General features: G+C 38.0%; 1 protein-coding gene across 1 annotated transcript; it reads right to left on the bottom strand.

The window, feature by feature from the left end:
- Positions 1-2,509: 2,509 nt before the first annotated feature.
- On the bottom strand, positions 2,510-15,537 carry DBT (dihydrolipoamide branched chain transacylase E2). Its single transcript, NM_204656.2, has 11 exons — positions 15,463-15,537; positions 11,333-11,456; positions 11,067-11,142; positions 9,751-9,932; positions 8,725-8,852; positions 6,720-6,963; positions 6,082-6,248; positions 5,048-5,125; positions 4,230-4,421; positions 3,988-4,059; positions 2,510-3,142 (listed from the first exon to the last, which is right to left on the bottom strand). Exons 1-11 carry the CDS (start codon positions 15,511-15,513, stop codon positions 2,975-2,977), a joined length of 1,482 nt encoding a protein of 493 aa, NP_989987.1. The 5' UTR covers positions 15,514-15,537; the 3' UTR covers positions 2,510-2,974.
- Between the last annotated feature and the right edge of the window lie 372 nt (positions 15,538-15,909).

The raw sequence follows: 15,909 nt of genomic DNA, 5'->3' as shown, positions 1-15,909 counted from the left end.
AATGCGAAGTCAGTCTGATTCTAATTTTAGCCTATGCTGAGAATAGAAGGTATCACATGAGGCAATTCTTCAACACCCCCTGGCATTTACCATTCTTAATGTATTCCTAGTTTGCTGAACATGACTGGACTCCCATAAACTGCTTATGAGGTCAATGAAAGTTAATAGCTGTGAACAAAACCAAATTCATTATACTTCATAATGAAAACTAAAAGTAAGCTACTTTTGGCATTTTCTTTTTATTCTTTCAGTGCAAGATAAGTGAGCTTCAGAAAATACTTAGTACTGTATAAGTGCTATTAATCAGTCACAGTGATTAATTAGACTAGAAAAAGTATTACATAGTTAAGTATTTTATTCACTGATTTTGCTCATGATGAAGAATTCCTATGTAAATTGTCAAAGTCCAGGCTGAAAAGTAATCTTTATCACAGTATGGAGAGAGGTTATTGCTCACCACTCCCTTTTACATGCTTCCAATCATAAAACATTTTTAACATTCTATTTCTTCAAGGAGACATTGGAGAAGATAAAGGAACAACTGTCACAGTAAACAAGTATTAGAAGTTACATGACAGACTATTTAGACCATTTTAACTTTGTTATTATTTTTGATGTTTAATATCTTTTTCTTCATTCAGATGGAAAGAGAGAGGCAGCAAAAAATCACTGGCTGAAACAGAAGGCATAAAACTGACTTGTTCTAACCTAGATTGCACTATAAGGATATAAAATATGAAGACAAAACTTTAAAAAATAGGACTAATTTGGTCACAGTAGTAGAAAATGTTTTCAGTCATTATCAGTTTGACTTAGATTCTATCATTACCACACAAAACTTCATAACGCAAAGTAAACAACAACAGTAAAAACTAATAAACTAAAATATGAACACCAATTTCTATTTAAAAAGACACTTACTGCTTTAGCTTTTAATCTTCAAGGGCACATTTTTTTGTGGGGGGTGGGAAGGAAGGAAATGTGTTAGAAGCAAAGGAGAAAGTTATGCAAAAGTAAAAATTACATCTCTGATATAGGTATTGCTTCTTTCAGTTTTGGTAGAGGTTCAATACTTCCAGTATTTTTAATTAATTAATTGTTAAAATATGAATACAATTTCTGCCCCCCTGAAAGATACAAATAATTAGAGACAGGTCAAAATAAATTTTACCTTTCCTTTTACCTTTCCTTTGAGTGTTAAAAGAAATTTCAAGCTTCTTCTGTGAACAAAATCCTTCTCTAAAATATTTCAAGATCACTTTATCACTTTCTATCATATGCTTTTGATTCCTCAACTTATTTTTTGTACGGCCATAAGACTTAAACAAAATACTATTCAAACTATGCCCTTACCACAGTAGCACACTTATAGAAGAGTAGCCATTAGGCTATGCTCTTTTAGTAGTCTCAAGTGCAGTACATTCTTTAAAATAAGTAGAAGATGGATCCACCTATACAGGATTGGCTGCATGAAATTCACATATAAAAACAGTATTACTACAATTATTTGTGCCTTTAAGAAAATTTATTAGGAATAAATAAATCTGATAAAAATGAAATAGGTGATATGCACAACATATTAGTCAAAAGTTTTCAATAAATCACTTACACAAAGGCACCTTACATCACAACAAAATTACAAATAGCACCTTACATGTATATTCCCAACCTACATTACCACCTCTCCTCTTGCTCAGTCTCAGCATCAAGGATAGCAGAGATTCTACCCTGGTGGCTTACGTCTTGCATCTTCACAGCTAAACGCATCAGGCTACTTTGGTCTACAATACTGGTGAATGTTCCTATAAAGACAGTTTTTGATATACCTAAAGAAAGGATAAAATGTCCAATTTGCAAATTAATTTTTAAGGTCATACAACTGCTTTTTCTTGTGTCTGTTTCAAGCTTATGTTTCTAGAAGGCATTTATATCCAACCATTTTCTTTGTAACTCCTACCAAATAAGCACTACAGTCCTCATCATCTCTTAAGTTTACCTTAAAGCAGCACAATTATCATCTGTTCTGAAGGCATGAACTTGAACCTCTTCATTCTTTGCCTTGTGTCAGTTATTCTGCATAATATTTTTATTAAATACTAATTCTTAGTTGTATCAGATTAACCTGTCAAATTCTAGCAACTGAACATCAATATTGTAAGATGGTGCAAACTTCTAGAGCACATTCTGTTTGTTGTCAGACTTATTTAACGTCACAATAACTAATAAGATCCTCCTTTTCTACAAATAAACGCTTTCTGTAAGAAACAAAAATAGTGGAATTTAAGGACTGTAACTACATCCAGCCTATAAGAATACAGTATATTCTAGAGAGTTTAAAGGCCCTGATAGTTATCAGTAAATGTTATTGGTGAGTATTTGAATAAATATGCCCTCTTCTTTTATCATTTGCTAAAGTACCTGTGCAAGTAATACCAGGAAAAAGCGGACTAGTAGAACACTTGAAAGTTTAACTCTGTTGAACAACAAAAAGCTCTCTGGACAACTTACAGCAGATGCATAATAGGAATTTTATTTGCATTTAATTTTGCATAACTTCTTTTGGGCATTTTGATATTATCTGTTAAGACAAATTTATGTTTCCAACAAAGAAGAACTGTGCGTTTTTACCTTCAAAATGAGTTAATCTGCTTAAAAATACTACAGATGTAGATCAGTAATTCATTTACACCAGTCTTACAATCATATGTATTAAAGAAGGCAAAATAAAGACAATCCATCACCACATTCAGAAGTTGTGCCATAATCTATTGACAGCCTGCTGTAGAAGAAATTACAGCACTGCTAATTGAAAGAAGTAACAATTAATGAATAGACTGATATCAGCTGTTGAGAGCTTTCAACCACATAAAATTATTACATAACATGAGTAGCAAAGGGTATGTGCTAGCAAAGCCAGCTTTTGTAGTTATTCAGTCTAACACAGTTTAAAGGCATATTCTAGCTGTGATTTCCTTTATTTAAGGTCTAGCAGCATCAAAGCAGGGTTCTCCAAATAAGATTTCCAGAGGTTAGAAAAACGGGCCATTGTAGCTCCATCAATAATGCGGTGATCAGCTGACCAGCTCACATTCATTATCTGTGCTTTAAATACTTCACCTTTTCCATTAAATCGAGGAAGAACCTAAAAACCAGTGAAAGGAGTAAAATAAAAATAGAAATATTTAATATTTTCTTTAACAAAACTGCATTTTTATTGCTAATTTAAATTCAAATATTTTGCTAAATTAGACAGACAGCAGTAGTGTCATTGAGAATTAAAGAGCTTCCCATTACTGTTTCTGTGAACCTACATAATAAACAGCGATATCTACTTTCCACCATCCCGGATACAAAGTAGTGAAAACTTTCACTGACCCAGAGGCTTTCTTCTGAGTAAATACTTGCACCGTTAGTGCTCAAAATGACAGTTTTCCTAAAGCATTCATGAGGTGAGGCTCATAGGAAGAACATGTGAAAAGTATTTTTAATTGATATTAATGTCATATCCAGCATTGATCTCAAATGTCTGCATTAAATAGTTAAATATCAAAATTCAGAAAATAAAAAACTGCTGTGACCTTAGAGTCCTACATTCAGCCATCTGGCTCATAAAGCTAAATACTATTAAAATACTTTAAGTCTCAAGTTTTCTCGTAATCACCATACGACTGCTATTACCACGTTACAAAAACTTTAAAATCGTATGTTTATGTTGTTTGCTAGTAACTAGAAGATTAATTACAGATCTGAGTGAATGTTAGAGAATTCTAGAGAAAAAGCTGAAACTCTGGCAGAAAAGACTTCAGTGTCTCTGCTTAGCCATCTAAAAATACCACAACACTTCTTAATCACAAGCTAGGCACTTATGTAACAGAAAGAAATCATGTTTATATTAAAAACAAACAAACACATAAGAACATTTTCACTGAAGACAACCATAGTTCACTACAGTTAAGCACTCGCGTTACTGAGATAAAGTCAGTATACCTGTATCTTTCCAAGTGCTCCAATAGCGACTTCAGGAGGTAGAATCACTGCCTTTGCATAAGTACCACCAATCTAAAGAAGAAAATGCCAGGGATACTAGTTAACAAATAACTGAATCACTTATTTGAAAAGCTTCTAGCAGGAATTACTACTCATTTTGTTCTTTGCATGTTAAACTTTTATTAAGGTGTTCACTTCAAATGCAGTTTTCAGATGCAAGTTCTCATTTTTCTTGTACTTACTGTGCCAATATTTGAAAGGGTGAACGTTCCCCCAGTGAGATCATTTGTTCCCAGTTGGCTGGCAGAGCCCAAGGCTTGTAGGCGATTTAATTCAGAAGCAATCTCAAAGATACTACTGACTTGAACATTTTTCACATTTGGGACAATTAAACCTTGCTCTGTGTCCATAGCAACTCCAATGTTGTGTGAAGCCTACAATAAGTTTCATTAACCGGACATTAACAGAAGTAGTCAACACAACATGCATACTTGCTAGGAGGAGTATGTAAGGATTCATCTGAGTCTGATAAAACAGCACAAAAGGAAGTTTTACTAACTACATGTAAATACATACACACACACACATCACTTAAGAATGCAGACACTTCTTTCCAGAAGTATCCGGCCAGCACCTTATACAAAAATTAAATAAGTTTTATCAAAACTAAGTTTAAAATATGATTTAAATGCATAATAGCTGAGAGTCCAAACAGCAGAAACACTGTGCCATTACTAAAAATTACTGTCTTTGGATTTTAGATATTATCTTGGTCTTTGATATTAGCTTGGTCTATCTTCAGGTGGAAACCAGGAAATCACTATAATAATATGCACTTTTGAGAACAAGCTGAAGTGAAAAAATGACTTTAATTAAACAAACCACTGAATTAAGATCTATATTGAATCAAATCTAATCTTAGACAGAATGTGGATACTTAAATTATTTTCCAGCATACCACTACGATTTTTATATGTGTTCTTCCAATTCGCTCAGACATTCTGAAAAGTCCTCATTAAATGTTAGTTTGGCTCACAACTTTTATCAGTAGTTTACAAACCTTGTAAGTGACGTTTTGACAGCCTTCATCCAAAGAAGCATTAAGAATGGGATACTGCAATAATCCCAGAGAAGCTGCCTGTTAAACATAAACAAAAAAATAGATTTTTATACTTGATAACTCAGAGAAGTGCATGGAAAACAAGGAACGCTGGGAGACAAATGAGGCTAATAACCTACATTTCTTCAGTGCAATCAAATGTAGCTTTAACTCTCTTACGTGCTCCTTGTGTGTTGCTATTGTGTTATGATCACAGTAAACAGAAGGAAAAATTTATAAAAAACAAATATGTCAGACAGACATATAAAAAGTAATAACCAATTTTTAAAGTTATTTCCTGTTCCACAATTAGAATTAAATATCTCAAGAAAAAAGTTAGGATATTCCACAGCAATTTCATTCTAAACTCTCCAATTAGATGGTTATTTCAGGAACAGTAATTCCCATTAAAAGAGTGAGCAAAGTAAGTACTCCAAAGTAATACACTCCAGTTGAAATAGCATTATCAGAAATTTTAGATTAAGCTATGCATTCAGCCTTCAGCGATGATGGCAATTGGAAATGAAACCATGACAACTACAGGAGTACAAGTGTTTGAACAAGAGAAGGCATATGTTCAATTGACCTGAACAACATAAACATATTCATTCATCTGAGGGATTCACTACCAACAACAATTACATAGCATTTTAAGTATGAGATTGATTTTAATGAAGGTCACCAAAACTATGAATTGTTTCCAAAATATGTTTTGTTTAAATTACACATTCAGTGATGCTTACTCACGTACTCTGTCATGTTGTATCTGCTCTTACTTTCTCATTAAAGTTTCAAAAAATTTCCATATTATCTAACCTAACTACAATTCCAACAGTAAATTGATAGATGGTGCATTAAACAAGAAAAGCTGATACTTTTCTTGTGATCTGTGATTTTTTAGATGAGTGTGCTCCAAACGTAAAACAATGACCTAGCACGAGATTTTGGTAAAATCTGCATTAGTACACCACACAGTGTTCTGCTGCATTTCTTACCTTTATGAAGAAAGGCATAAAGGAAAGCTTAACTCCACGACTTTGTGCTAAAGGTTTGAGCTCTTCTCGCAACTGAACAAGGTGAGTCAAGTCAATCTCATCACAATAACCAAAGTGAGGGATCTTTAAGGCAGCACTCATAGTCTTTACCATTGCCTTGTGAAAGCCTGGAAAATATTCACTGACTTCTTACATGAACAAAATTAACTTCTTGGCACTGAGAGTGAAAATTAAAATCTTTTATTTTCCTCTTTCAGTGAGATTTTTCTTACCTCTGTGTCTTTTACTGTTTCTCTGAAAGAAATTACTTTGCTACAAATTACACAATCACTCAAACTGTAACAAATTCACAAATGTTTCTAAATTCCAACCCCTTTCAGAATACATTTGAAGAAATATGGGTTAAAAATGAGCAAACGCAACTTGCAACCAAACTCCATCCAACCAAAATATGAACAATTACATCACAAAATAATAACTTTATGCAACATCTTCTTGCAGAGAGCATATTTTCCTATTTTGTACGTAAAATAATAAATTGAAACACTCCCATCAAATGGAGCCAAATGTTCATTGAGTTACATTCACCAGTAGTTTACTGCGAACATTTTCTCAAGACTTTATATTTGATGATTTACCTGTTATGGGTTCAGTTTTATCTTTTCCTGAAAACACAACGGGTCTGGAAATAGGTATTGGAATTTTGCGCGCTTTGTCCTTTGGAGCAGTTGGCACTGTCTCTGATTTTGACAACGGTGCAATAATTTCAGCCTTTGGTGATGGAGGTAGGATAGCTCCTGTTTGTTTGGCCAAAAAACTGAGAATGTCCTCCTTCAGGATTCTGTTATCTTTCCCTGTTCCAATAACTTCACTCAATTTAATCTGAAAAGTATGTAACAAACTATGACAATTTCTTTACAGCAATATATATATTTACAGCAATATATGTATTCCTATACTATGAAATATGGTTAACAGTTATTGATCCAACATACCTGCTGTTTTATTTTCCTTTCTGTGATCAACACTCCTAGCTCCCAATCCCTGTTAATGCAGTTATCATAGAATCACAGAATCTTTTGAGTTGGAAGGGATCCTTAAAGGCAATCTAGCCCAACTCCCCCACCATAAAAAAAAAAAGGGACATCTGCAGCTATATCAGTTGCTCAGAGCCTGGTCCAGCCTGACTTTGAATGCCGCCAAGGACAGGGCATCAATCACCTCTCTGGGCAAATTGTTCCAGCTTCCAATGCCTCACCACTCTTATTTATAAAAAAAATTATCCTTAAATCTAATCTAAATCTCCCCTCTTCAAGTTTGAAAGCATTTCCCCTTGTCCTATCACAAAAGACTCTGCTAAAGAGTCCGTTAGTATAACCCAATAACATTTTATGAGGCAAATAACCAGTATCTATTACAGAAAATGGGTAATGTATTAGTCCTCACTCACCCTCTCCTCACTGGCTTTGAAGGCTGCTGGTAGCTAGACAACTTTTCCCTCCCTATTGGCATCTTGAAGGTCCTGGGCACTCAAGCACCCAAAATGAACCCAGCCAACCCATCACAGAACAGGGAAGCTTAACAGGACACAGAGCACAGCCTGTAAAGTCAAGGAGCTACAAGTCTTAAGGGGGATTTGAAATGGACCTGCTGCAGGACAGCAAAATACATGATCCCTGGTGTTCAGGGACATCTCCACTGTGGTATGCTTCCTCCAAGGATGGAGAGAGTGACTAATATTCCTTTACATCTTCTACAAATCTAGATTGTGACCGTTATATTGCATGCTAACTATTAATATTTGGCCTGATCTGGTCCAGGTGATTAGAATAAATGCTGAGTAACCATACACTACACTACAAAAAAAAACCCACAACCAACCAAACAAAAAATTCTGTGCTATGCTAATTACAAAATTTGGTGAAATAATAATGCTTTAACTGTAACTACAGCTTAGTAGCATCCTCATTTCTGCCCAGGATCTCTAAAGAACCCATCCGTCTCTGCAGCATCAGGTGACACTTCCTGTGATTTATTAGGTATGCAACATTGTTCAAATCACCTAAAAGGCCCACAAGGCATCTTAATTGCATACTTTAAGGAGGAACAGTGAATACTACTTACCTTGTTATTACAGGATCAATAGTGAAGTATTAATTTGAAGAGAGTTATTTGTCACTTAAATTCCTCTATTTGTTGTTTTAATTTTCTCAAAAAAAAGCACCATAAGCTTTCAAAAAACAGTGGAATATTCATAGATTAAGACAGAAAAAGAGTTAAAAAAGTCCTTAAAGGACCATATAGTCCATTGCTTGCTCTTACATAAATCTGGAGAACAGAGCAAGGTAGCTAAAACTTCCTGCTCTGCCCCATGGATCCATTTCAATACTTCCACTGTTTTTTAGAAACCACCATCCTAAAGCAACACAGCTGCATTTTAAGCCCACTAATTCTTTTCTTATTCACCACAATCATCAGAAAGCATAATTATCTCCATCTCTACAATAGTGTTTACACATTTGAAATATATTCAAAACAAGACATTCCTCACTGTACTATCCTCTAATCCATATCCTCTCAGTCAGTCAAATTGGAATATAAAAGAGGGATAAAATGTGACAAGACATAATTCAGTAAACTTACATTGTTTTCCATAGCCAGACGACGAACTGCAGGTGTTGCTAATGTTTTGTGACCTTTTATCTCTTGGTGTGTGTGTTCTTCATGAGACATAGCTGGTGTTTCAACAACATCTTCTTCTGGAGCAACACCTGCAAGCAAGAAGAAAAAAAATGTATTAGATTATAAGTATTTCTTAAATTTCAGAATTTGCTTTAAAGTTTCTAACTCAGGCACATGCTAAATAGGCAGTTGAAAAAAAAAAGGCAGAACAAAGTCTCAAATTTCTTACAAAAACTAACAAAGGAAGTATTAGCTAGCCCTCAGAATACTTCATATTATAATACTGAAGGTTAATAGTGATCTATCCTCTCACTAGGTATCTTGGTGTTTCTAGACAAATGCAGTTAAATATAGGCCTCTTGGAGGAAAGGCTGCACATGAGTCAGCAACAAGCCCTTCTGGAAAATGTATCTAATGGTACCCAGGGCTCTGTTAAGAGGAGTGTTAACAGCAGGCTGAGGAAGGTGATCTCTCCCCTCTACTCAGCACTAGTGGGGTCACATGTCGAGTACAGTGTCCAGCTCTGGCCTTCCCAGGAAAAGAGAGAGATGGAGCTAATGGAGGGAGTCCAGCTAAGAGCCAGCAAAGATGATTAAGGGACTGGGGCATCCCTCCTATGAAAAAAGGCTGACAGAGCTGGGACTGTTTAGCCTAGAAAAAGATGGCTCTTCTGATGAGATAGGTGGATCTCATCAATGTATATAAATATTTTAAGAGAGAGTGTAAAGAAGACAGAGTAAAGCTCTTTCAGCGACATCCCATGTTAGGATGAAATAGCTCTTGGGCAAAAACTGGAACACAGAAAGTTTTGTCAGGGCACAAGGAAAAATGTTTTCACTGTGAGGGTGACTGAGCACTGGGGCATGCTACCTAAAGAGGCTGTGGAGTCCCACACCTTTGAGATGTCCAGAAGTCATGTGAACATGGTTCTGGGCAACATGCTCTAGGTGACAAATACAAATGCAGGAGAAAAACTGCTTACAATACCTTTTGATGCATCAATTTCAATGTCCACAAGTGGTTTTCCAACATAAGCAATTTCATCTAAATTGTAATGGAGTTTTCTAATGATGCCATCATAACGACTAGTAATAGTAACAGAAGCTTTATCGCTTTGCACTTCACAGATGCTATCAAATTGAGAAACACTATCACCTTCTTTTATATACCTAAAAGAAAAGACACATGCTAGTATAAAACATTATAATAGTAAAAACCTATGCTGCATATTCTTTAGATTAAGTTCAGTTGTGTACATCCTCGCAATACAAAATGCATTCTGGATAAAGTGGCAGATTATACAGTGGATACATTTGCTATATACCTTCTGCCAGATTGCTCCAAAACCACTTGTGTGAAATGACACATTTCAGAATACTGTCACGTATACAATTTTTACTATTATTCCTGCTAAGAAAAATTTTCATGACAGATTATAAACTACCTCAAAAAAAAAAAAAAAAAAAAAAAAAAAGTCTAACTTGGTTTGAAGCTAAAGAAGGTCTCTGTTTCAAGTTGTCAAGTCCAGTATATAATCAGTTTCAGAAAAAAAATCTAAAAGGGGGAAAACTCTCTTCTGTACAAAGAGATATTTCTCCTATTTTATCTTCCTTACTCAGAGTGCGGTGAGACACTCACACAGACTGCCCAGAGAAGCTGTAGCTGCCCCATCTCTGGAGGCATTCAAGGCCAGGTTAGACAGGGCTCTGTGTAGCCTGATCTGGTGGGTGGCAGCCCTGCCCATAGCAGGGGTTAGAACTAGTCTTTAAGGTAACTTCCAATCCAAGCCTTCTAATGATCCTATGTGTATAAAGAGCAAGGCATTCCAACACTGTCTTTCTCTACTCGACACCTTGATTTTGCTTAAACCATTAATTGCTGCCTTTTTAGGAACAATTTACATTTTTCTATCAAAGTAAATGGAAAAGGGGTACAAGATAAAACCATGTGGATTCTCTGGAGTTGTCATTTTTCCTAAAGTTCTAAATCTCAGCCTAGATCTCCTCTAAAAACAATAATCACTGAAAGAAAGCCTACATACAGGTGCAGTTAGGGCATCCCATTTCCTCTACCCAAATTTAAGGGTAAATTTAAACTCCTCTCTTCCCAAATATAACAGATTACAAATAAACAATGTAAATGTCACTACATACAAAGGTTCAAAATGTGGAAATCAAAACTTGAAAGACTTCAATAGTAGCCCAGAATACACACTCTCTGAAATAATTGACACTTGAAAATTACAGATAGCACTTAAACTACTTGCTGATTTCTTAATGTATTTCAAAGAAAGCTGAGCTTACCATTCTTTCACAGTCACCTCTGTAATGCCCTCTCCAATATCAGAAAGCTTAAACTGGACAATTTGGCCATGTGAAACTTAAAAACAAAAAACAAGGAAAAAAAAAAAAACAAGGAAAATCAGCTTGCTTAATATTAAGTGTAAGACATCAGACAGAATAATCTGAATACAGTAAAAATAGTTAAATACTATTTATATAGAAGCCACTAACATAACATTCATTAAAGAGCAAATTAAAATAAATTATTTTATTATAAAAAAGATTACCAGCAGATGTTCTGAATAATCGCTGTTGATGACTAAAGTTGAAGGCAGATTTGTCAAACACGCACGCATATTTTGATTTTATAAAGCGAATGCTGCTGCACGATCTAATGTGGTGAACACAAACCTGGGGGAAAAAAGTCTCAAGTGTTAAAACATTAGGCTGAGAAGCCAAAGCTCACTTAACATTAATGAATCAACAGTAGTTACCAGAACATGTAATTTCTATGGAGAACTTATTAGGAAAATACAATCATAATGAATACCTACTGAATATATAATAACCATTAAATTAGCCTAAGTTTTGCCATATCTTTAACTCCTTTTACTAACACAACACATAGGGAGATTAAAGCCACAATAACAAAAGAAATTAACAAAAATCATGACAAGATCTGATAAGAGATTCATAATTGCTATAATTTCCCTAAACAAGTAGTTCAGCCAAGACACACACACAAAATGCATAGATAATATCAACTATATCAGACATTTGAAATACTCTCATGCAGTGTGAATGCTGGAAAGGTCCTGTAGACTGCTGGAAAAAAAATCAGCATGTTTTTCTTTGCCAGTTCCTATTCCAATCAAAAGCTGATCAGAAGTAAATATGGGAAAGCAAATTCACAGCAGAGGGCACGAACAGTTACTCTTTTAATTCTGTTGATATAAAGGAGATAAGCATCTTTAAGTAACTTCAATTGCAATTATATTGATCCAGAAATCAACTTAAAAGGTCAAGAGAATTTTCTGAAAGATTCTTCATACAAAGCTGTATGCTTTAAAACATCATGTAATCAGTCGTGATCTTGGTCAAAACAAGGGCAGTAGAACTTGCATTGACATAAACAAGCATTTTATCATTAATTTCATCAGAAGTTAGTTCACACCCTTTCTTATTTATTAATATTTCTTAAATCTCACTTAATTCTGGTGTTATGGTGCCTTGGGCGATGTCAAGTTAATAAGAATAACAAATGATCCATAGATACTATCTCTAATTAATTTAGAGATAAAAAATAAAAATAAACAGGTGCTACAATGTACCTCCGGTAGCTCAAAACTGTAAAATTTAGAAATTATCTTCTCAGATGAGCCAGAAAACAGGACACCTGTATGGGAAAGTTAATTTTAACTTATTTTTTTAATATCCTTTCAAAGAATTTCAGAGCACTCAAAGCTTCCTGATTCCCCTCCCACTCACCCCCCCACTGTTGAACTATTTGATTTGATACTATACTTCTAATGTGCAGATTATACTGAAAGCTGTACAATTCTGAATCAACTATGTACGTGTTTTCTGTATTATTCCATCTAGCACTGATAGCTATATTTAATATCACCTTTCTTTTAGGAAGAAATATTTACACAGAACAATCTCCAATAAAGGACATAGCAAAGTCTCACTGAGTTACTTTACATCTGCCTGCTACTAACATTGCATCCTCTGATCTAGAGCAAATATTCTTCTAATTTCTATAATGAACAAACAGTAAATCTTTCTGGGCATGATTGGTCTTGCCCACTTAGTTCATTCAGAGTAGTGTCTTTGGGAAGAAGTCTATTGTGCTTTTCTTAATTGCCTAACCTAAAAACTGACTGCTGGCCCCAGCACAAATGCTGTTACACAGTATACAGGTGATGGATTATCTGATGGAGTGTCCACCCTTGACTGTAGTAGTTCAGTAATAATTTGAACTGTGACTGCCTATTCTGAATGCTAAATTACAATGCCAAAATCATGGTAAAACATTCTACTGTTTTTCTGCTGAGAGATATAAGTGTGTTAAAGCCTTTTTGTTTGTAGGCTTCTTATCAGTGTTACATTTTATAATGGTGCAGAGCTTAACAGTTAGAATTTATAACTGCGGTAACAAATGTTGTCAGTTTTATTACATATCTTTTTACACTAAGCAGCTCATATGAGAGATTTTATTATATAAAATGACAAAAAATGGAGTGAAATGCATGGAAGCTGTCAGATAGTCACTGAGCTGAAGCCAGTGGGATGAGGTTCAACAAGACCAAGTGTTGGGTCCTGCACTTTGGCCATAGCAATGCTGGGCAACATTACAGGCTTGGGGCAGAGTGGCTGGAAGATTGTGTAGAGGAAATGGACCTGGGGATACTGGTTGATGCTTGGCTGAACATGAGCCAGCAGTGTGCCCAGGTGGCCAAGAAGGCCAATGGCATCCTGGCTTATATCAGAAATAGTGGTGCGAGCAGGAGCAGGGAGGGAATTGTACCTCTGTACTCAGCACTGGAGAGGCTGCACCTCGAGTACTGTATTCAATTTTTGTGCTCCTCACTACAACAAAGACACTGAGGCCCTGGAGCATGTCCAGAGAAGGGCAACAAAGCTGATGAAGGGTCTGGAGTATAAGTCTTATGAGAAGCGACTGAGGGAGCTAGGATTGTTTAGTCTGGATAGGAGGAGGCTCATTGCTCTCTATAACTACCTGAAGGGATGGTGTAGTGAGCTGGGGGTCAGCCTCTTCTCCCACGTAACCAGCAATAGGAGTATGGCCTCAAATTGCACCCAGGGAGATTCAGATTGGATGCCAGGAAATACTCCTCTGAAAGAGTGGTCAGGTGCTCGAATGGGCAGCCCAGAGGTGGTGGAGTCACTGACCCCGGAGGTGTTCAAGGAACATTTAGACATTTTATTGAGAGACATGGTTTAGTGAGAACTATTGGTGATAGGTGGATGGTTGGACTGGATGATCTTGTAGGTCTTTTCCAACCTTGGTGATTCTATGATTCTATGACACTCAGACATACTTCAGCCATAGTGCACGTTGTGCTCAGAGGCAATGATTCCATATCAAAGACAATCTTCTATAGAACTCTTTTGACTTGCTCTCTATATTGAGTTGTTTACTTAAACTTGATTTGTTCTGCATAATACTCTCTACTTCCAACTATACAGTTACATATATGCTAAACCGACATCCTCCTCTCCTTAATAACAGCACCATGCCATACTCTCCAGATCACTGTTCTCTCCTCACCATTTAACACAAGAACCTCAGGCTCCTTTCTTTCCCTCATCACAATGTAACGCCTCCATGGATAACCACACAGCCCATCCTCCCTCCATCATCAGTCAAAGGGTTTGTAATAATACTGAGAAAAGTAAAACGTAATACTTCAGAATTGAGATAACCATCCGATTTCTTGGATGTTAACACTGCTTCACAGTAGGTGGTCACAAGAACTAATGCTCAGCAAGAATCACAGTGTGCTGCTGGAAACGCCTACCATAAATGGCCAACTCCAAAATACACTGTTCAGCATCCACACTGATAAGATGAACACTCATCTCATCACAGTGTCCCTCTGAATGCAAGAGCAGATGGTTCGGCTACGAAGGAAACTAAAAAGAAGCTTCTATTTTCTAATTCTTTGATTAGTAAAGCAAGTTACTCGCTGTCTAAAATCCAGTAATTACAAGACTGACATCTTCATGATGGCTTATGCTCAAGAGATTATAAGCATTCAAAAGAGCAACCAGTGAACTCACCTACTGAAGCATGATGATGCACCTGCACCGTTTAATTTACAAGTACGTGGGTTGCTGGGACTCGGGGAAACGCCTGCTTCCCCCTCAATACAAGGATCTCTCGCTACACTAAGCGACTGATGTACGGCCACAAGGCAGCGCAACGTTTGGGCAGTACCAGTCGGACGACCGAGAGGTAACGCAAGAGAAGGATGGCAGCGACCTGTCACGGGAAGCACAGGTTCCTCTCGCAGGAAACGCGGCCAGCGGGAAGACACCGAGGTGCGGGAGTGCGGAGAGTCACTGGAGAAGCGGGCACGAGAGGCGCCTGAGCCCTGCGGGGATCAGGCCGGGCTCTAGGAGCTGACGGGGAGAAGGGGCACAGCCAGTTCCGGGGTCACGGATGAGACACGGCCGGGTGGGCTGAAGGAGGCGGGCGCAGAGCCCGGGCCGCGCAGCTGAAGGGGGAGGTCAGTCCCTGCGCGGTCCGTGTTCGCACAGCGGGGGGCTACCGCTCGCTGCCAGCCGGTAGGAAGCAGCGGGGACTCGGGACGACAGCGAGGCGGAGGTGCCGCGCGCCGCTTTCGCCGGCGAACCGAGCTGGCACCCGTGGGACCACCGCTACCCTTACCAGGCGCCCCGCGGTCCTGCAGCTGCTCCTCAGAGTGGTCACGGCCGCCATCTTCCTCCGGGAAGAGGCAGCCCCACGCCCGCACACCTCCCACCGAGCAGCCAACCCGCGCACAGCCACGCGGGCCGCAGCCAACCAGCCGGGCCAGGGGGTGGCGGTGGGGGCCCCGGCTGTGTGCGGAGCAGCGCGGGCGCCGCCTCAGGGCCGAGACACGGCCGCGGGGAGCAGCGGGAGGGCGTCACCTGTCGGGATCGCGCAGGAAAGCCGCTGGCGGAGCGACGGCCGCGTTCCTTGGCGGCAGAGGAGTGCGAGTAGCGCGGCGGGCTCGGCCGTTCCCGGTGCACTGGAATAAACCTCCACGTGACGGACAGATCAACATCGCGTGGTTCTTGTAACGGGCCCCTCTGGGGAGAGCTGCTCGCTTGTAAACGTGACGGCTACGGTCCG

The sequence above is a fragment of the Gallus gallus genome, chromosome 8, assembly GCF_016699485.2.
Source record: "Gallus gallus isolate bGalGal1 chromosome 8, bGalGal1.mat.broiler.GRCg7b, whole genome shotgun sequence".
Classification (NCBI taxonomy): domain Eukaryota; kingdom Metazoa; phylum Chordata; class Aves; order Galliformes; family Phasianidae; genus Gallus; species Gallus gallus.
Note: the sequence above shows the minus strand (reverse complement) of the source record. Positions and strands in the feature narration are given on the sequence as shown.